The 22,895-nt window shown below is 39.9% G+C and overlaps 1 protein-coding gene across 1 annotated transcript in view; it reads right to left on the bottom strand.

Moving 5' to 3' along the window:
- Window positions 1-22,895, bottom strand: part of pdss2 (prenyl (decaprenyl) diphosphate synthase, subunit 2) — a 66,657-nt gene that overhangs the window by 672 nt on the left and 43,090 nt on the right. The window contains exons 4-7 of the mRNA XM_022192970.2: window positions 14,947-15,021; window positions 11,858-12,031; window positions 7,920-8,051; window positions 4,279-4,314 (exon numbers count right to left, since the gene is read on the bottom strand). Of these exons, the coding sequence (XP_022048662.2) occupies window positions 4,279-4,314; window positions 7,920-8,051; window positions 11,858-12,031; window positions 14,947-15,021 (417 nt within the window). The remainder of the gene's footprint in view (window positions 1-4,278; window positions 4,315-7,919; window positions 8,052-11,857; window positions 12,032-14,946; window positions 15,022-22,895) is intronic.

Below are 22,895 nucleotides of genomic sequence, written 5' to 3'. Positions count from 1 at the left end.
GTTACTGACATCGCTCACAGCTCTCCGGTTTTTTCAGTTGACTAATGATGGCAACAGTTCACAGGACTGGTGCACAGCCAGCTTCTGCAACAATTCAGGTAATGATTTGATTTGATGTGAATGAACTCAAGTGTGAAGCATGGAAATTAGAATTCCTCGCCAATGCAACAATATTGGTTGTATTTGCCATTACTTTTTATACTGCGTCCTCTCTGTAGAATGTGTGAATGATTTGAATTCCTGAATGATTTTTAATTTTAAATAGAGCCCACACAGCCACAGACAGCACATACATTTCATACAAGAGGAAGCAGAAAATACAGAGTCAGACCAGCCCAGACAGAGAGCTGTAAGGATGAATTTGGGCGTCTCTTTGTGTCTTCCTGTTGCTGTGTTGGGACATCTTTTTGCTGAGGGCGTTTTACCTCATGAATTCTGGAGGTGGAAAGCCCCGTAGGCCTTCCTTCTTTAAAAAAAAAGAACAAAAAAACGCTTCCAGTGTTGAACTTGCCCTCACCCTGGCAGCTTATTTAATGTAAAAAAGGCTTTTTTCCTCACTCGTTTTACAGCATCTTATCTGTGACCCTCGTGTCTTAATATCGCTGTTTGCGTGTTAAATTTGGTAAACCTGGTAAGTTCCACATCCCGCTCTTTTATCTTCACAGCTTCACATCCCTCCTGTGCATTCTGATCTGATCTCATCAATATTCAGATGTAGCACAAGAGAACGCTGGGTGGGACATTTTCCAGTAAAAAAGGATCAGGATCACTCACTAAAAAAAAAATCATGTACTTCTTTTGTTTATTTTTCATCACTTTGATGTTTAGAGGTTGATTAGTATAGTGACTGTAGGATTGATCATGACTGATCATTGGTAATCAAAAAGCCAAATAACTGATACTTAGAAGTGATACACTGTTTTAGTAAAAATTAAAATGTTGGCGAAGTTTTGCATTTGTTTAATTAAAAGATAACTTTTCAACATTTATTCTAAAGTGTAGACAGGTTCACTTTTCAAACGTACCCAATCAGACAGTACTGTGGGCGGGACACTGAAATACAGAAGCAGTGGCTACAAGTAGAGAGCATCATAAGAAAGATGGACATAGCCTCTGGGCCTGAAAACAGAACCCAACGTAAAAGTGTCTTCAACCTGCATTCTTTCTAACGGTCAGCAGAGGGCGACTCCTCTGGTCCAAAAAAGGAATCAGATTGTAAAGAAGTTATGAGAGAATGACCCAGCTTCATCCCTGATCTGTTACCTCAGAAAACATTTCCCTAATTAGTTTATTGCTTCAATTGCTAGTGTTAAGTCTTCTTGAATAAAGCATGTTGTTTAGTTAGTAAGTTATGGTCCAACTGGAGTAAAAAAACAAACAAAAAGCAATACTTTTGGGTACGTTTTAGGTCAGTCTGTCAGAGCCACAGAATCGCTCAATATGCTCATTTTCAATCAAGAAAATTCCACCTCGAGGCTTTAAAACGGTCCTCTACAACCCAGTCGGCTGCTATGTCCATCTTTTACATACAGTCAGAAAAAATGACTAGACCACTGTTGTTTTCTTCCATTTCTTTTTCATTCCAATGCCTGGCACCACTAAAGGTATATTACCTGAAGAATAACTGAAAAAAATGCAGCTTATTCCATAATACTTTATGTCCTATTTGAAATGCTTCAGCTTCATTGTATGCCAGGTTATAAAAGAGCCCACTTCATGTCAAAAGCAGCACCGCACATACAAAGGCTTAGAGTGGTTTCCTGCTGACATTCAAGCCGTAGCACAACTCAGAAGTTGTCAGCTCTCACATAATGCCTGAAATAAAAGAGATGTATTTACTTAATCTGGAATTGGCCCAAAAAAAATAACAAAATAGGCAGGAAAATGTTCAAAATCAGATTTGCTAAGTGTTGTTACGAGGGTTGCAAAGGGGCGGAAAATTTCCGGTTAATTTCCGGTTAATTTCCAGAAACTTTCCATGGGAAGTTAAGCTGGGGAATTTTGGAAATATTCCAAATTAGAAACTTTCCATGGGAATTATGGGAATTTATGGGAATTATTGGGAATTTATGTGAATTAACTGGAGTGGAACTCTTGTCTGCTGATTGTTTTGAGCCTTGAGGAACTTTTTGGCACTTTGCAATATGTTGCTGCATTTTTGTAGCATTCTTCACGTATGTCTTTCCACAATATTTACACATATACAAAGACTTTCCTTCAACATTAGCTTGTGTGAAATGCTTCCACATATCAGATGGCAAACGTGGCATTTTTCTGTAGAATAAAATAACAAAAAAGTTTGTAAAAACACTAAAGCAATGGCATGAACAGAAATATAGTTGGCTAAACAACTGGAATGGTCTTCAAAATATTTGACAATTGATGTATAAATTCTTGTATGGTTACAGAAAACCGTCTTGCAGGAGTCAGAAGAAACAGCATCAAATTTGAGGTAGCTACCACCATAATTAGCTAGCCTCTTAAATGGTCAGTGAAATGAAAAATAGCTTTCATTTAGCACCTAACTTACCAGCTAGTTAGCTACTGTATTAATGCATTTTTATTTAATATTTGCAAGTTAACAGGGCTTGGGTAAATATATTTACCCTATGATATTATCAAAACTTAGTTGACTTTATATAGTCCGCGGGCTCAAATGTGTGGCTTCAATAGTCTTGTGCTTTGAGCTCAAAAGTGTGGCCTCCAGGCTTCAAGAAATCACCTGTGCATGTGATGGAGGAATGCACAGTGCACGTAGGGGGTGTGGCCTCAATAGCCCTGCAGTAAGCAGTGTGCTGTGTGCATGTGATTGAGGAGTGTACTTGCATTAAATCTGGTTGTTTTTGCCAAGACTATGCTACAATATATTCCCCCCAACTATATTTAAGTTCCCTGTTAAGGGCCAACCTTCAATTTTGTAAATTTCTTATTTATTCCCGTTTATTCCCATATATTCCCATTAATTCCCGTTAATTCCCATATATTCCCGTTAATTCCCATGGAAAGTTTCCAACTTTGAAAATTCCCGGACTTTTTTAACCCTAGTTGTTACTGATCACTGTTTAATCACATTTCAGCCAATCACAAGCCTCCAACCTCCCAGAAGGCTGAACATCTGTCGGCTACATGTTTTACAACCTGCAGGTTTTAGGAGCCACAGTCACAGCTTTTCCTACTCATCATATTATCCATATACCTACATTTTTTTTCATGTTTACATAAACTGAAACTGTGCTGTGAAGGTAATTCTGTCTCAGTGAGTGGGTGAAGCTGCTGGAAGGTGACGGACGTGCTAATTTCTTTCATATAGTCAGATTTTCCTATCAGTAAAGCCAAAATATTAATGCCTTCAAATAATATCCAGCCCGATCCAGTCCCATTTCTCTTCCATAATGATCAGATTTACAGCTGGCAGAGCTGTTTACTAAAATGTTTGTTTTTTTGGGTGGTGGTGCTGCGACTTGGAAATGAAAGACTAATAGATTGAAAGCACAGCAGTACCAAGGGGGAGTTTCTGGAAACATTTGTTGTCATTTATCAGAGCTAATGGATGCTGGCAGATGCTGCATCATGTGGATTTGTAGATAAACATACAGGTAGTTGCTCTAATTGTTATGCGCTCCTATCTTTGAGCTGAATCACTGTAAACTTTTCTGCTTTATCCTCCCCAAAACCTCCCTTCCCTCCCTCTTATCCCGCTCTCATCTTTCCTCACCTCTCCTTCCTCGCAAACTTCTCGGCAGGTCTGCTGAAGGAGATTCTCTCACAATGCCACTGTCTCAGAGCCTCAGTGTCTCCTCCACAAATAGGCCTCGGTAACTAATCCTTCCTGCTCTTGTTTCAGACGGGACCAGATAACCACCCCACCTCCCTCCCAACACCATCAGACCCCTCCTCTGGAGCTTCAGTCTCTCTTTGCACCCCTATCGGTCCCCTTCTTGCTCCGCACATTGACTTTGGGAAGCTCGTTTCTCAACTTTGATTTAGGTTACAGTGAAAAGACATCCTGTTTCTCTGTGAAGGCTCTGTCAGACGCCGTGCCAGACAGTAAAAGAGGGGAAACCAAGAAACACAACAAAGAAAAAGAAGGCCGTCTTAGAGACTGACACCGTAATCTTCTGAAAATATGTATGAAATGTAACTGAAAGGCAACAAAGGCGGTGAGAAGCAGTAAGAGTAACATGTGCGTAACATTGTGAATTAAGGGTTAATTAAGAGTTCATAGCTCCCTGAAGAGGCAGATTCTGAATAGAGGAGTACATAAAGCAGCGTGCTTACCTTTGAGTAATCCACTTGGTTTCTTAAAGTTTTCGCCTTGAAGAGAAGAAAGAAAACGAGTGAAATTACTCAGGTTTCTGAGGCTGTTTCAACATCATGCTCCACAACTTTTTAATTGACTGTTAAAGGTACGACTTGATGTAAGTGAATTCAAAAGCAGCACATTTTTACATCTTCAAACTTCTCGAAGGCAAAAAGTGGAATTTATTGAAATTCTTTTCATCTGTAATATAAAAAGCAAAACAACAAAAAGAAAATACAAAAATCTTACATAAAACAAACACAAACTATAAAATCTAATACTTCATTTGAATTATTTGTGTCCTTAAAAGTCACTTTTACCCAACAAAGGCTTTTAATGCACATTTTGAAGGACAATGTCCAGATGTTGGGGACGACACGCTTGTCATTCAACCATCTTCTGACAAGTTTTCAGTAAAATAAAGCACTGAACTGACCATGATATGGAGAGAAAGAAACACTTGGAGTTCTGATGGGATGAACTGATCCAACCCTAAACCACTTAAGTACGCCTGTTATGCAAGTAACATTTAAAGAATCTTCTTCTGGATCAGAGGTCATTTTGTCAAACCTCCTTTTCTTTCTTTAGCAGTCTCTGCCTTAAAACCCTCCGTGGATCAGCTCAGCCATCCGTCCTGCTTTATTCTAAACATCTGGTCACAGTTTAGGAAATGTTCCTTCTGTATTCTCTTTCAACAGCCCTGCTACGTCTTTTTGTGCTGGATGTTAAATGTTAACTCACTTTTGCTAACATTATCATAGATTTAAGCTTCGTTTACATCTTTAAAGAGAAAAACAATCAACATATTTTGTCATGACAGTAACTGTGGAGCATCATCAAAAGCAGCATGGCTTTCTGGATCCATGTAAACACTGGGTAGCTGTTTTGGCTTCAAACGAACAAAACAAGAAGAATTTTTTTAAATGAAATGTTACTGAATGTGCCTTTCTGTGTTGTTCTGTACTTGCATTGTGCATATTAAGTTAATCTACAGGCTTTAAACAGTGCAGGTTTAGAACAAAGGTTAGGTGGTGTATCTGGTCCAGATCTGCAATGAAGAAGCTAACAGGGTCTAAGGATCAGACTAATTCCTGGGTAGGTTTTCTGTGGGTCAGACGAGGAAGACTGTGGGGTGTCGATGAAATCACAATGTGAGGGAAAATCTGCTTAAACAGGGTTCATTTTTGACAGTTTGATCAATATTTCTGCAAAACTTCTGTCACTGAAATAGGAAATGCTCTTTTAAGACGCATTTTACATTGAATTCTTTGCACAAAGTTACTTTTTTAATGTTTAATCTTTGTTTTGTGTTACAGTTGTGACAAAAGATGAATTTCTGTTGTTACATGGAACAGACAATAAAACTGTCTGTGTCTGTCTGTCTGAATGGGAATGCTGTCCTTTAACATCCAGCCTCCTCCGGTCTCTGTAGCAGACGCTGCAGTGTGAGACTGATGCAATTCCAGATTCAACACTGTCTTCATTTGACAAATGTCCAATTATCCAACATATAATCAAATCTCGATGCAAACCGTCTCCACCGAGAGGGGCAATAAATTTGGCACATGCTAAGTATCTGTGTGACAGACTGTATAGAAAAGATGGACCCACCAGCTTGTGACTTGAACATAGAGATTTAGAGCTTTAACACAACATTTCCTGACGCACCAGGTCAAGTAAAAGGCAGGATAGTTGTTTTATATCTCAAATATACAGGGTGCCCCAAAAAAATGTATAGACACTTTAAATAATTGTAACCTAGGTGTTTATTATAATTTGTTTAATTTTCAACATGTAAAATAATTTACAAACATCATTCTATTGTTTTGTCACCGCCTGTTCTCAAACTGATGTCCGTTCTGGTTCAGACACTGCCGACAACGTGAAGCGATGGAATAGCACACATCATGAAACATTTCCCTTGGTATTTGCGTGCATTCACGTTCAATGGTTGCTCTCAGTTCAGTGACTGTTGCATGTCTCATTGTGTAGACTTTGTCTTTTAGGTATCCCCATAAAAAGAAGTCTAGTGGTGTGAGGTTAGTTAGTTATCAGCTGCTAAAAGGTGTACACATTTTTTTTGGGACACCCTGTATATTCTTTTCGCCTTATACTAGCATGTTTATGACGTCACTGTGCTGGAAACAGCCTGAAGCAAACGCTGTATGTTTCAGGTTGTACCTCCTGAAGGCCTGGAGGAACTTTCTTCCAACATGACGCTGACAAACACTCAAGGATGAACTGATTCCTTTTATTCAAAGGTCGCTGTCACCTCACGAAACACATTTTTAGCGACCTACTGAGTTCATGCACTAATTCTGACAACATTTTACACAAATGTTGAAGGGGAAAATAACGATCAAGTGATGAAAGTTTAAATCCAAAAGGCTAAAGGTGAAGACATGGATAACCTGCAGTCTGACTGGCAGTAATTCCAGTTCTATACAAGAAGCAAACTTCAACATAGGGTGCATTTAATTTTTTAACTGCACCTGTTACACTTTAACTGCAAGAAGACTTATGAGTTCAGCTAAGAACTCTGTACTTTATATGAGTTTGAGCGTATTTAATGTGAAACATAACAATGGACACTAAATCAAAGTGGCACATCGCTTATATCTGAATAGTTCTTTAACACACAGCTGTCAAAGTTTAGGGTCAAACACACGTCAAACCAAATCATCATATTTAATATTTTTTGTAAAATCCTGAACACTCAGTGTCTTTCTGAAGCCTCTGACTCAGACATCACTGTGTGGTTTATACTTTCCTTAGCATTGTCCTTCCATACCTTCACCTTCTAACAGTTGTGGAGTCTCTCCATCTTCAGCAAACACGGAGCAGTTCAGCTGGACTGAGATGAGCTGAGACAGGTCACTTTTTGTTTGATTAACCTGATTAAATTTAGTTCCAGGACCAGAATCTTTAGCAGCAAGATGGTGCAGTGGTTAGCACTGTTGCTAGAAGATCCCCGGTTAGGGTGCCTGGGATGTTTCTGCATGGAGTTTGCATGTTCTTCCTGTACAGCGTCGGCTTTTCTCCAGGTTCTCCAGCTTCCTCCCACAGTCCAAAAACATGCTGAGGTTAATTGATGATTCTAACTTGTCCGTAAATTTGTCTCATTTTTTTGTCTCTTTTTTTTGTTTTGTTTTGTCACTTGTCTCATTTTTGCCTTTTTGTTTCTCATTTTTGTAATACTGTGTCTTTCTTTTGTTGTTTTTTGGTCTTTTTTCTAAAAGTAAAACCCTATATCATTCAGATTCAGATATCTGTGACTGAATGTTGTGTTTCTTTGTCGACACTCTGTGATCTGGAAGTTGTAATGTGGAAATGATAAACTGAGGCTGAATGTTGCTGAAAATGAATTTATTTTTCTGAACAAATTTCAGGCTGTTCATGATGTTTTGTAAAAAGATTGTTCCTTAAATGTGAATATTTCAAAATGTACATTTTTTCACTAAAATAAAGGAAACGTGGAGTTGTGGCTATTTTTCAGTTGTTATGCTGTGATTTTACTGGTCCTGTACACTGGAGATCAAACTGGGCAGAATGTGGAACCTGAACTAAGATGACTTTGACAGTCCTGGGTTAGAATAATAAATACAGTAAATCTCTGTACCTGCTGCAGCTGCTGATGCCACGTCTCCTGGCCAACGATCTGACGGTGGAAAACCACCGGGGCGGCGCTGAAGCTGAACGACGTCGGCTCTCCCACGTCACTCTTCATAAACGGCTGCAGGTCAGAGTTCAGCTACGGAACGGGAGAGAACGTTCGTCAGTAAGGAGTCAATCCAGCTGAGATCCAACTTTGTAACTTCCAGGATACCAATTAAACTGTGGTGAAGATGGTTGAGGATACTTTCTGCCTGCCTACACTCTGAGTGACCCCGTTAACGAGCAGCACATTGTTGCTCGGTGAAACACAGCGAGCCTGATGAGGACGTTCTCCTTCAAACACCTCATTCCTGCTTCCTCCCATGCAGAGATTCCCTGGAGCTGCTGAGGCCTGCAGACCGGCAGCTACAGGGAGCCTCAGCAGGAGAACGTAGCACAGTGAGCACCATCATTACCAGCGACTTCTATACTCAGCTGAAAACCTCTGAACCTTACAAAATGTTCGAGCATCTGCTTTACTTGGCACATTATCATTACATCCTAATGACTTTTTAGCCAGAAATAAGTCAACCTTCTTCCCGATTCCACATTTTAACGTCTACGTCTGATGTTAGAATAAAAAGGCACTTAAATCTAATGCTCCCTGTATTTCATCTGTTCTTTAGTAAAAATACACCTTATCTCCTTTCAACCTTATTTTTTTGCCTCAGATCAGCTACAGTAGGAAGCGTTTGATGAAAAGACATGATATTGTTAAATTAAAGGAAGGCCAATTACTCATCCAGGCAGAAGAGGAAAAAGAAGACGCTTCTGCTTCATGGAGATCAGTCGCTTCTCTGCTGCACGCTTACTCTTTTACTCTGATTTACCTTCATCACAGTCAAAAAAACAACCGACGTTTGTCAGGAGGGACAAAGTTTCAGGACAGAAATACATCAAAGACTGTATGGAAGTCACGGAAAACTGGGTTTCATGGCACAGTGGGATAAGTGGTTAGCATTGTCGCCAGCTCCACATACCACCGAACTTTCTGAGATTCAGTGGAACAACGAGAGCAGCTTTCCAAAGCATTCATACACACCATGTAGTTCTGATCCACTACCACTGCACAAGTGTCCCTGATTATTTTAGCAAAATGCCTTTTCTGTGCTCACTTTCAGTCATACTACAAAATGATCTTTAAAAATGACAGTTTTTGGTAAACTCCTGGGTATACACAATTTTGCACTACTCCTTGTTTCATTGAACTCCTACAACAGAGGAGAGTGTAAAGTCAGATGAAGGACAGATTTAAAGAAAAACCCTGAACCGCTACAGTGAGGAGATGTGACGGCTCTGTTAGGCTGTGAGGTGTCACTGCTAATCACAAGTCAACAGCTTCATCCTGTGATGAAACGTTCTGTCCTCCAGGGTCACAACACCCTCATCTTTAGAGCATGACTGGTCCCTGAATGGTTCAACGACTCTTTGCAGTCATTTTTGATCTTACATGTTAGACAGCACTCATCAAATGAAGAGCATCTTTTCTTCCTCAGAGTCTTGGAGAATCACTGGGAGTACTGAAACAACTCTGACTCAATGTGGCAGCCCAGCACCTTCCTAAAACATCTGATTTAGTTTTTTCTTTTAATGTGTCACACATCTGTAAACCCACAAAGCTTCAGTAGATACATTAATGTGAAATGGAACAGGTTGAAATAACCCAGAATGATCTGTTAACACTACAAAAATAACGCAATCTGCTACACTGATTCAGTTTAACCCTTTAAGCTTCAGTCAATTCCAGCCGTTTTCAGTACAAAAAATCGCTAATATTCTATTTTTAAATAAAAAAAATTACGAAAAATACGGGGAATATTGGACGGGCATCACGAGGTGCATTTCCTTGAAAATGACCGATTCGGGGATTTTATACGACTTCAGGACATGTTTTGGACAAAACAGTTTACTGGCTTGTGTCATCTGGATGTAAAAGGTTGGATTATGGCCGTTTTTTGTGGAATCTTTTTTTTTGTGTGTAGTAATGAACCCGGAAATGTGAGTCGTGCTGTGTGCTTTGAAGCCGTGTATAGAGAACGGATGGATGAATATTTGTTTTTGTCGGACAAATGTGTTTTTCTCACCCGCTGTGGTAATCACATCTGAAAGTGGTTTATACTGGCGGATTCATGAGAATCTAAGCTTTCCATCGGCGTATAGTGTTTGTATAATCGTGTTTGCAGCCGTCGGACATTCTTGAAATTCCTATGCAAATTAGTAGGTGTACCGCCGGCGGTACACCTACGACGCACTGAAGCGTAAAGGGTTAATTCAAAGTTACTTTTTTAACTGCCCTGATATTTCAATGACGACATCAGTTCACAAATATGTGACATCACATGAGTCAATATGAGACTTTTGAAGTCCATGGGATATATCTTGCATACAATTTTTATTAAAATTTTAAAAAACATTTTTTTAATGTTCATTATGATCGTGTCTTTACTAATTCCATAATCATTTATTATGGAAACAATCCCTTGTTAATAAAAAAAGACTGGATATCACTAAAATGTCAACTAAATAACCATCTGAATTTAAAAACAACCACCTTCTAATTAGCTAAACAATAATAAGATGAGCGGATTCAGAAATATTTTTGATTGTGTTCTTTTTATTAAGTTGAGATAATCATGACAGATGTTTCTTTTTGGCACTATATCACATTTTATATGGAAAATAAGAAATTGTATCTGTGTCCAAGAAATCACTTTCCACTAAGTTACCCTTTACAAAAACACCTCTCCAGGAAGTGTGTTAATTCCAGATCACATGATCTGCTCAGGGCTGCACAGTGGAGTTGTGGCTAGCACTTTCACCTTGCAGAAAGAAGATCCCCGGTTCAAATCCCGGCCTGGGCCTGGCATCTTTCTGCATGGAGTTTGCATGTTCTCCTGTGCATGCGTGGGTTTTCTCCGGGCACTCCGGCTTCCTCCCACAGTCCAAAAATATGCTGAGGTTAATTGATAACTCTAAATTGTCCGTAGGTGTGAATGTGAGTGTGATTGTTTGTCTGTATATGCAGCCCTGTGACAGACTGGTGACCTGTCCAGGGTGTCCCCTGCCTTCACCCGAGTCAGATGGAATAGACTCCAGCACCCCCGTGACCCTAGTGAGGATAAAACGGTGTATAGAGAATGGATGGATGACCTGCTCATTTTTTTGTCTCTGGGGTCATTTTGTTTTCTTTTTTGGTCATTTTCAGTCCGTTTTGTGGCTGTCTTCAGTCTGTTTGTGGTAATTTTGTACGTTTTTGTGGCTGTTTTCAGTCTGTCTGTGACAATTACAGGTGTTTTTGTGGTCATTTTGCAATCTTTGTTCTTGTTTTGTGTCTTTATATGATAATTACCCGTTTCACTGAGTTATTTTGTGTTTTTCTGTGGTCATTTCCTCCTAAAGAAAAGAGTGACCAGAATCCATGGCTTTCTTAGTTATTTCATATAAAGTAGTGCGTGAGTCAAGTGTGATTTATCGTTTGTCAACAGGTTTACCACAATATCTTTATAAATAACCTTATATTTCAATTTTACTCAGTTGTATATATGATATTTAGAAGAATCTTTATCTAAAATGCCATGTGGTGTTTGATTCGAGGCGGCCATGTTGATTTTAGGCCTGAAAACAGCAAAAATGTCGACTAGGATACAAAAAGTCCTGCATTTATATACTGACCCACATATTGCCTGAGCAAAAATTGAGCAAAAGACAAAAAACAAAGACATAAATCTATTGTGAAATTGCCAAAGTGTACGGTGTGTTCCTGCTGCACCCCATCACTTCAAAATCAGCTTGGATTATGTTTAAAAGCAGTGCACTGTTGTGGCATTTGGCCTTTATTGATTTATCCGTCAAACAACAACCTGACTGATGTTAGACACTTGGTGGGTGGGTAGGTTTACTGACCTTGTGGCCCAGAGACAGGTGCTTGCCGTACTTGTAGGCCACTCTCTGGGACTCCACGTTGTGCCTGGCGAGCTCCATCGCAGCTTGGCAGCTTTTGGCGAGCAGCGCCCCGTGCGACAGGAACGTCTGCTCCTCCCACTGCGCCACGTTGACACCATTGATGAGACCGTTGTCCTGCAGAGCAACGAGAAGTAGACACCACAGGCCTGAGCTCTCACTGCTTCTACTGTAGAGCAGCTCACAGCTCCTCAGTCCAAACAACCCCTGCTTGCTCTGTGACTTCATTTCTGAGCATGTAATTGCTTGTGCAACGGTGAGTAGCAGCACATTTAACACAGTTAGTTCTTCATGTGTTGTAAAGCGAGGGAAGCACAACCAGAGCAGAACACTCTAAAGCAGGGGTGTCAAACATGTGGTCCACAGACCTAAACCGGCCCTCCAGAGGGTCCAATCTGAACCTTGAAGTGTAAAACCTACAGAGAAGACATTAACTGCAGATTGTAAATTAGTAAAACTATAAATTTAAAATAATTTCTAGACCATGAGAAGTTGTTTTGATCATAAAGTAAAATACTAGATTACTTATTGTTCTTTTGTGTCATTTTTGTAATATTTTGTCCTGCTTTTGTTGTTTTTTTGTCTTTCTTTGTCGGACTTTTGTCGCGTCTCATGTTTTTGTCGTTTTGTGTTTCCTTCTTGTCTCGCTTGTGTTTCTTGTCTTATTTTTGTCATTCTGTGTGTGGCTATATTCGCTGTTTTGTGAATTTTTTTGGTCAATTTTTTCCTGCTGTGTAATTTTGTTGTCAAATTTTATGTCTCTTTTTGTTGTTTCATGTTGTCTAATTTTTTTGACGTTTTGTTTCTTGTTTTTGTCGTTTGCACTTCACTTTTTCTCTGGTTTCTGTTGATTTTGTCTGACTTGTCGTTTTGATAAAGTAAAATGTTACATCATTCAGTTTAGCGTCTTTATCTGTAAGTTGTACTGTGTAAATGATGAATGGAGGCAGAATGTTGCTGAAATTGAACTTATTTTTCTTAAGAAATTTCAAGTTGTTCATAATGTTTTCTAAAAAAAGAATTCCTCAAATGTGAACTTTTTCAGAATGTATTTTTTTGCACTAAAACAAAGGAAAGATGTTTAGTTGTGGTTATTTATTGGTTATCATTCTCTGATTTTACTGATCTAGATCACTGGAGATCAAACTGGGCTGAACGTGGAACATGGACTAAGATAAGTTTGACACCATCGCTTTAAAGCTCCACAAACCTGAAATGTGTTTTTCAATCTGGTAAAATTAGGCAAATCCCAAAGCTGAACACAGGTGGAGGAAGGTTGAATAGATGAGTTTGGGACAAATGTTGTAACATATGCTGTGAAGGTTCTGGCAACACAGAAAAATCAGTGCTGTAATAATTGTACAGGGTGGGGAAGCAAAAATGTCCTACTGACAAATTTGAATGTCCTGCCCAAACGGTGAGGGTAATCAAAACAATAATTAAAATCAAAGTTCCTTACCTTTAACCAATCTTTTAGTATTTGTCAGACCTTGGTGCATTGTGAAGTGAGCAAGCAACAAGCAAAACGCAATAGGGTTTGTGGTCTCCTGGATGCCCAAATCCCTCAGAAGGACATTGCCAAGATTGTTGGCATCAGTGAGAGGACCATTCACCGCATCCAGCATGCCAGACAATCCAGTTTGGGCACCAAGAGATCTCCAGATGGTCCTGGGAGTCTTGGGCTCAGATGGCAATAAGATGCTCCCCTACTTCTTCAAGCCAGATCAGAAAATTGGGGCTGATGTGTACTACAAAGTTCTGAGATACACTGTTTTGCCCTGGCTGAAGGCCACCTACCCTGACAACAACTACTGTATGTGTGGCAGCAAGATGGGGCTCCCGCTCACACATCAATCAAAGTCCAAAAGTTCTGTGAGTAGAATATGGCCAACTTCTGACCCAAAGGCATTTGGCCCCCGAGCTCACCTGATCTGAACCCCCTGGATTTTTTCTGACGGGGTGCCATTGAGTTGAGGACTAATGGCACCCCTCATGCCAATATGGATTTACTTAAGGCTGCATTCTCCAGGGAATGGGAGGCCTACCCCAAGGAGGATATCAGGAGGGCCTGTGCCTCTTTCAGAGGCTGTATCGAGGCCTTCATCATGGCTGATGGAGGACATATTGAATAAACATGTTCTGATAGCTGTAAATTTGTGTTCTTTAAGAAATCAGTTCAAAATTCCAAAGAATAAAAAAGTTATACCCATCTATAGTTGTTTTTACCTGACAGGACATTTTTGCTTCTCCACCCTGTAATTCAATCACACATATGGTATGGTTTTGCAATTCAAACAAAAGTAAGAAAAACTATGAAACTTTGTCAGATTTAGGGTGTTATTGTCCTTCCAACATTGCTGGTAAAACATAAACTAGTTGTAAATTCAGCACAGAAGCTAAAAGCACTGAGAGATTAAAGGAAACTCTTGCTCAGTGCAACTTGACAGCATTGTGGTCAATTTGAATAAAGAAAGCTTCTTTTTTGATTCATTATTCATTAGGAGGTCTTGTTTTTTCCTGCATTAATAGTCCGCTGGTAGTGCCGAGTGTCAGAAACAATCACAAGGAAGCATTTAGCTTCTACTCCGCTCACAGCAGGAGCCAAATCGTGATCTAAAGGCCCCAAAACTAAGCAACTTTGTTTTCTTGTGGCTTATGAAGCAATTCCACTACACCATAATTTTATTAACTTCCTAAAGAACGACGCTGGTGTTGCTACTTTTTCCTTTAACCAGCAAATTCCATGAAAAGAACATAAAGTAGAGTCTGTTTCTCAGCTCTTTCTGACTTCCTTTCCTTTCCTTTAACTGTGTTCTTTCCAACTGAACATTGAAATCCACAAAAACTGGTCAAAGATTGATACATGAAAGATGTATTATTGAAAAGCTCTGTCACATCCCACAAGCTGCTGTAGTTTTTTAAAGAACAGCGGCAAATAGATGATTTGTTGGACACCATTTTCTAATATTCTTAGTCTGCAGCTATGAAAAGTAAAAATTATTAGGATTTAAGAATAATAATAAATGACTTACCTCAGTGATGCTGGAATTTTCATAGTAGACTCCTTGAACCAAATCACCAATGGCACTAGAGATCAGCTCTACAACCTGCCAAACACAGGAAAAAAGAAAACAGGCTATTTTTGAAATTTGTTTTTAAGATATTATGAGGCCTTCAAAATAGTACGCTTATATTGATCTCATTAATTGATTTTATTGACTCACAATGAAAAACATGATATCAAGTTTAAGAAAGATGGAACAATTTTCAAAAAGGCACCTAAACTGAACAATTACAAACCTACCTGACTGTAAAAGCAGAATTAATTTAAACCCAGATGGGTGATTTAAACAGGACCTTTCTCTTTATTTTATTATGCTACAGTCAAACTAAATGATATTCATTTCCCTGGCAAATATCAGCACAAAGTTTGCAACTTTTCTCCTCTCAACCTCAGGCTTTATCATTTTAAATCACCTTGTGGATTCTATTATTTTTCAACTCAGTAAAAGAAAGTCCTGTCTGGGGGTTTTACATCTGCTTTTTGATATGGTTTTGTGAACCATACATAAGACCAACCACACAATCGTCAGTCTGATTAAATGAAAAATCCCCACCAGCACATTTAGTGTGCCAGTTAAATACCTGTAGCCATCGACTCATGCAAGGATTCTTTTTGCTTGTACCATTTTCTACAGTGTAGAACAAAGCAAAGGACATCAAAACTATAAAATAATACATGGAAATATATTGTAAAGACTAACAAAGCAAAATATGTTATAGAATTTGAAATGAGCAGAAAACCTCTTCAAACAGTCAGGAATAATTCTAGCAGCTCTCAGGAAACAAAGGTTCTTTAATGGTTACTTAGAAAGTCTTTCAGTTGGACCAACTTGGAGGCAGAGATCAGAGCAGTAACTAATTATTTATATTATCAATCAATCAATCTGCTTATTATTGTCCCCGTTAATCAGATGAAACTGTGAGAAAAGTCATCAGTTACTAAAATCCAAAATGAAGTTCTGGCTGACATCCATCCATTCTCTATACACCGCTTTATCCTCACTAGGGTCGCGGCGGGTGCTAGACCCTATCCCAGCTGACTCAGGCGAAGGCAGGGGACACCCTGGACAGGTCACCAGTCTGTCACAGGGCTACATATACAGACAAACAATCACACTCACATTCACACCTATGGCCAATTTAGAGTATCCAATTGACCTCAGCATATTTTTGGACTGTGGGAGGAAGAACCCGGAGAAAACCCACACATGCACAGGGAGAACATGCAAACTCCATGCAGAAAGATCCCAGGCCCACCCCGGGATTTGAACCGGAGATCTTCTTGCTGCAAAGCGAAAGTGCGAACCACTACGCCATGTTCTGGCTGACAGAGAACCCAAAATATTAGTTGGAAACCAGAAATAAGTTTTATTTTCGTTTCATCTTGTAAAATGTCTGCCTTAATCTAAAAAAATATTGGAATTTTTCCAAGCAAAGTGCAAATTTTACAAAATAAAACTGAAATATTCTGAGATTTAAACTGAATTTTTTGAAGACAAAACTAAAAATATTCCCCAAGATTGAAGCAGACTTTTTTCAAAGTACAACTCAAATATTTTATAAGATTGAAACCAAAATTTTCAAAGATAAAACTGGAATATTCTGAGAGATTAAAGCTAAAGCTAAAGCTAATGCTGGTTCTGGGGCCTCTGCTAAAGCTAGTGGTGATTTTGAGGCATCGACTAAGGCTAACGGTGGTTTTGGGGCATCTATTAAAGCTAACAATGGTTTTGGGACGTCTACTAAAGCTAACAATGGTTTTAGGGCCTCCGCTAAAGCTAACAGTGGTTCTGGGCCCTCTGCTAAAGCTAGTTCTGGGGCCTCTGCTAAAGCTAACGGTGGTTTGGGGGGCCTATAATAAAGCTAACGGCGGTTTTGGGGGCGTCTACTAAAGCTAACAGCGGTTTTAGGGCCTCCGCTAAAGCTAACGGTGGTTCTGGGCCCTCTGCTAAAGTTAGTGGTGGTTTGGGGGCCTCTACTAAAGCTAACGGTCGTTTGGGAGCCTCTGCTAAAGCTAATGGTGGTTTGGGGGCGTCTACTAAAGCTAATGGTGGTTTGGGGGCGTCTACTAAAGCTAACAGCGGTTTTAGGGCCTCCGCTAAAGCTAACGGTGCTTCTGGGCCCTCTGCTAAAGCTAGTGGTAGTTTGGGGGCCTCTACAAAAGCTAACGGTGGTTTGGGGGCCTCTGCTAAAGCTAATAGTGGTTTCGGGGCCTCTGCTAAAGCTAACGCTGGTTTGGGGGCGTCCACTAAAGCTAACAGTGGTTCTGGGCCCTCTACTAAAGCTAACACTGGTTTGGGGGCGTCTACTAAAGCTAACAGTGGTTCTGGGGCCTCTACTAAAGCCAACGCTGGTTTGGGGGCCTCTACTCAGTGTTGCCAACTCCTCAGTAAGGAAAGTCGCTGTTAGCTGTCGAAAACATCACTAGAAGTCGCTAAATGACGTCATCGCCTAATTTGCATATTTCCCAGTTTGCATGTAATTGTAATCAACGTTGTAGGAGAGAGGAATGACGTTGTGGAAGAGACCAAAAAGTGAGCATAAAACACCCAAAATATGTTTTTGAACTAGAGCCTAAATGCTGTGGTTTATTTTAGTATGACAGTGAAGAAACATTTTCAATTATATCCCGCTCCGTAAGTCTGGATGGGATCTGTAGTGACTTTGCGCATCTGCGATTCATCTGACATCTGGCCGCGGAGTGATGTCTCCCCTGATCAGACACTGAGACTGCTGCGGGGTTAGTGGACTGACAGCCTGTGCTTTGGGACGGGAAGGAGCTCACAGCAGCACCTGCTCCTTGTGGGAAAACTAACTGCAGAGTAATCTGAGTTTTCCTGTCAGAGTCTCCAAAACGGCAGAAAAAGTCGCTAGATTTGGTGCTAGTCGCTTTTGACAAAAAAAGTCGCTAGGATGCTTTGGAAAGTCGCTAGATTTAGCGAGAAAGTCGCTAAGTTGGCAACACTGCCTCTACTAAAGCTAACGGTTTTGACAAGCTTTGTCAAACGTGAACTGGTGGAATTTCTTGCCTTTTTAATGTGAGACCATCAGTTCTGATGTTCCAATGTACTGGTAGTAAAAATCTAATGTCTCTGTTCAGCTACTGTAGAAATCCATATAATGGTAAGAACTGTTCAGAGAAGTTTCAGTTCATCATGAGTTTAACATGATGAGTCAATCTAGAAGATTTCAAGAACTTTGAGGTTCAGTGGAGTTACCGCCCTTGGGAATCAACAATTACCAGCATCTCAGATTACAGCCCACATTAATGCTTCCCAGAATTCAAGAAGCAAATGATGGGAGGAGATGGTGTGAATCATAAATTCATGGTAGAATTGCTGCAAAGAAACCTGAAGGGTGGGGGTTAGCATCAATAAACAGAGCCAAAAACACCTCGGGAAGGGCAGCTTGAGCAAGGAACAGAGTGATGGAGCGCTACATCAGATGATCTGGCCTCCATATTCACCCACATAAACCCAGCTGAGATGGTTTGGGATGAGCTGGACGAATAAATGAAGGAAAAGTCACCAGCTTCTTAGGAGAGGATGTTGGAAAAGCTCCAGGTGACGACCTCATGAAACTGGCTGAGAAAATGTGCAAAGCTGTCATCAAAAGGTGGCAGAAGACTGCATTTTGAGCCACAGATCATCGTTTGATCTTCAGAAACAGTCTACTCGTCCACCAAACAGCTACTTGACCTGTTCAAGTGCTTCAGGCTCAGAAACTGGACTGTTAAGTCTCTCCCTCATTAGAAATTATTCTGGCTCATGGCGCGGTTTAAACTCCTAAATGAGGTTGATCAAAACTGACGTGCTTCTCAGTTTGTCCATGACATTTGTGATTAAAAACCACAATTTCTCCCCTGATTGAAGCGCGAGCCACCAGGGTTTGCATCTGAACAGCTGGTTTGGAGATTTAATCTGAGGTGAGATGTGCTGGAAGCCAGGTGAACTGCCACTCGGCCACTCATTATCAGTGCATAGGGGAGCTTCTGGCGGTTTCATAAAGCACAACCAGACTCGCCTTCGTTCATTATGCTTTGTATTTATAGAAGAGTCCAGTAGAGAGATCGGGTATCAGTCCGGTCTGAGGGGCTGAAATTGAGCAAAAAGGCAGATGGTGAGACGAATTAAGACGGTGTCCAGAGAGAGCAGAGGGGTTAACAAGGTTTTTGAGTGATTATCTGACCTCAGGGTCCGCTTTTCTCCAATTTTACTCAAATCCACTAATTATTTAAAGATTAATTTCACTTGGCTTTGGCTTATCAGCAAAGGAAAAGCGGGATTCAAGTCCAAGTCTAACCACTACATCTGCAACCAGTAACTAAATACACTGTGAAACATCCTTAAAAAGGGCACCAACTTTTAAAAACAATATCTTAAAAATGCCCATTGCCGGAGTCTTATTTCTTGAAGACTGCAGTTGCCCGTTTCCTCTTACAGGGGGCATGCATGACTACATTTTAGCTTACAGTAGCACTGCCAGGCCCCTTATCAAGCACCAGAAGAGAGCATGTTTCAAAGTGACTATTTACGTCCGGATCTAATGAATGAGTAAAAGTCTGAAGTCGAGCTCTCCGTTCTTCATTCACAGCAACACGACAATGTGGACAGAGGAGCCGAGACCACGCCTGTACGGTTCAGATGAATGAGGTTAAATTTAGAGCTCCTTCAGCTCATCTCAGACATCCTTGGTTCATCAGAAAAGTCTGGTGACGCTGGCTGCTCCGTCAGCCCTGCAGTGCCCTTTGGGTAACTGAATCCACCAGGGGAAAATATTGAGGAAACCCGAGCTTTGCCCACAGACCTGGAAGGACAATGTGCCTACAGTATTACCAGATGTGGTGTCTCTGCCTGGTCTGCCTTGGGAAGTGGGGGCTAGTGGGGGTCTTTTTTTGGAAAGTATCAGATAAGCTCTCTCCCTGCCTCCCCCTTACTCCATTCCCAAATCTAGCCAGATCGTGTTTTGCCGACAGGTCTGCGAGGAGGGAGAAACCGGAGCTCCACGGTGAGATTACTTTACAGTTTATACAAGTAGCAGCATAGGTTTCCTCTCAAGGCCACGACACACAATCTCCATCGCTCTCACTGCCTTAAAAGAAAAAAAAAACAACAACTCTGGTTTATGAGACAAACTTCGAAAGCTGCAAGGACTACTCATCTGTCACCGTGTGTATTAAAAAGATGTGGTACAGTGACCACACACAGGCTGCAAGAAAATACAGACAATTAATTGTTTTGCAGGCTGTCAGTTTTTAATACCAGAGTCAAACTGCACTCAGTTCGGCTGTTACAGGGCTATAAATATCAGGCAATTAGCAGATTTTAATGAGCGAAAAGGAACTCTCTTACAGCCTTTATTGCATTGCCTTGGGGTAATTAGAAAACTGCATCAATATATTTGTATGATTTTTTTGTTTTATGTTCAACAGCTAAACCAGAAAGGATGCACTGTTGAAAGGGGCATACCACCAGTTTTATACCTGAGCTTTATATACTCATCACAAGGAGTCAGTGTGTAAAAAAATGTCTTCTCTAGATAATGTAAGAGGCTTTAAGTTATATATATAAAAAAAAACACACCAAAAAACCAACTGGGGATCAGGTTTGGGACCTAAATGTTAAACAGCAAGTCTTCTCTGCAACCTGTAGGTCTGGAGTTCAAAAAGTGAGGAATTAGTCTGGAAGATCAAATTATCTCTAAAATGTTTGAGTCTTAAGGCCTTAATAAAGTCACACATGGAAATCATAGCCCTTGCGACATTTTAAGGGTGTACTATTAACAATACCAAACACACAAACATTTTTAGTCATTTAAGTAATTTTATACTGTGCATGGCCACTGTAGCTTCTCAGAATGGCACAAACCAAACACTGACCAGAATCACATGGCTGTTGTTACTGGTATGGGGTTGTTGTGCAAAGAGGCAAAGCTCCATTTTATTAGATATAAAAGCAGATCACAGTTTTATCCTGAAGCAGTTCTGATTTTATATAAACTTAAGACTTTTATTATTAATCTTTGGAAGTGGTGGCACCAGAATGTTTTTGAGGAGAGTGTTCAGGGTAGATCTTCAAGTTTACCAAATTGGAAAATTGTCCTGGAAAACTATTTGTGCATTTCTAGAAGCAGTGTTAAACGGTCTGCACCTACATAACACGATTCTACCTTAGTGGTACTCAAAGTGCTTTCTGATATTTCATGCATTCACACACCGACAGAGCAGTCATGCCCGCTGCAATCTGAAGCAACTTTGGGGTCAGTGTATCGTCCAAGGACACTTTGGGATGCGGAGGTGACTGGAGACCAAACTGCCAACCTTGTTCACGGCTAAAGCAGCTGAGGTCACTATCTGAGCTTCCCTCATCAGTCCTAACTTCTCTTGGGATGCTAATTGTGTCAAATGAGAAGTGCTGTGAGGGGGTTTATCATTCTAATGCTCTGGTTCTACTTTAAAGTAATCAGATTCACGTGCGGCACAAAGACTAATTCCTCATCATCAGTGGCCTCAGGTACGCCTTCATTTGCTGAGCTGTTGCCATCAGAGCCTCCAATTTCATTCAAAGAAAAGGAAATGTTGTTCTGCTGCACACCTGCAACTCGTGCTACGTCTTAGGCTAACTGTGACAGGCTAGTGAGATGCACTGAATTACATGTGATTTTACAGGGGCACCTAATACTGTGGTCAATAAGTGCATGCTACACTATACTGAAAATGTGAAACAATAAAACATTAGGAAAAAAAACTTAAAAATTATTTTTGACATTTAGACAACAGAACACTATTAAATAACATGTATGAACTACACCAGGTGTGATGTGGTCCTGGGTGACTAAAACCAAAGGCATCATGGGAGATGTAGGACTCAACATTGTTAGCGCTTTATCATGCTTTTATATATTTATTAATTTATTTAATTGTTCACTTGTGAGTCTTTGAAATTTCAAAGTGTACAACTAAATCTTAGTCCAGGGGTGTCAAACATGCGGCCCACGGGCCAAAATTGGCCCTCTAGAGGGTCCAGTCTGGCCTACAGGATGATTTTGTAAAGTATAAAAATTAGAGAGAAGACATTAACTGCAAATTGTGAATTTGTAAAACCGTAAATTTAAAATAATTTCTAGTCCATGAAAAGTTGTTGGATCATGAAGTAAAATACTGGATTGCTCATTGTTCTTTTGTCATTTTGTGCTTCGTTTTTGTAATAATTTGTCTTGTTTTTTTGTCTGATTTTTGCCATTTGTCTCATGTTTTTCTTGTTTTGTTTCTCGTTTGTTTGCTTTTTATCTTGCTTGTGTCTTTTTTTCTTATTCTTGTCATTTTGTGTTTCGCTTTATTCGTTACTTTTTATTGTGTTTTTGTTGTTCTGGGTTTATGGTTTCGCTTCTGTTTGTCCATTTTTTTTGGCACGTTGTGTCTAGTTTTTGTAATATATTGTCTTGTTCTTCGACTTTTTTTGTCTAATTTTTGTTGTTTTGATCATATAATAAAATACTATATCATTCAGTTCCAGACACCTGTGACTAAATGTTGTGTTCCTTTGTAGACACTCTGTGATCTGGAAGTTGTAATGGACAAATGATAAACTGAGGCTGAATGTTGATGAAATTGAACTTGTTTTTCTTAAGAAATTTTAGGTTGTTCATGATATTTTGCCAAAAGGTAATTCCTTAAATGTGAATATTTTTAGAATGTGCTTTTTGCACTAAAACAAAGGAACAACAGGAGGTCAAGAATAACTGATGGCCATTTCAGGCTCCTGTAAAGACCATGTTTGTCAGCATTTAAATGTTTAAGTTATATTTATAGCTAGTTTTCTTGAAGCTGTAGAAAAAATCATTGTGGGAGTACTTTGTATGAAACAACATATTAGGGTTTCCAACTATGAACTCATGACTGGTGGTTGAAGAGGTCAGG

This window comes from Acanthochromis polyacanthus, chromosome 1 (assembly GCF_021347895.1).
Source record: "Acanthochromis polyacanthus isolate Apoly-LR-REF ecotype Palm Island chromosome 1, KAUST_Apoly_ChrSc, whole genome shotgun sequence".
In the NCBI taxonomy this organism is placed as follows: domain Eukaryota; kingdom Metazoa; phylum Chordata; class Actinopteri; family Pomacentridae; genus Acanthochromis; species Acanthochromis polyacanthus.
The sequence above is the reverse complement of the archived record's forward strand: the minus strand, read 5'-3'. Positions and strand labels throughout refer to the sequence as shown.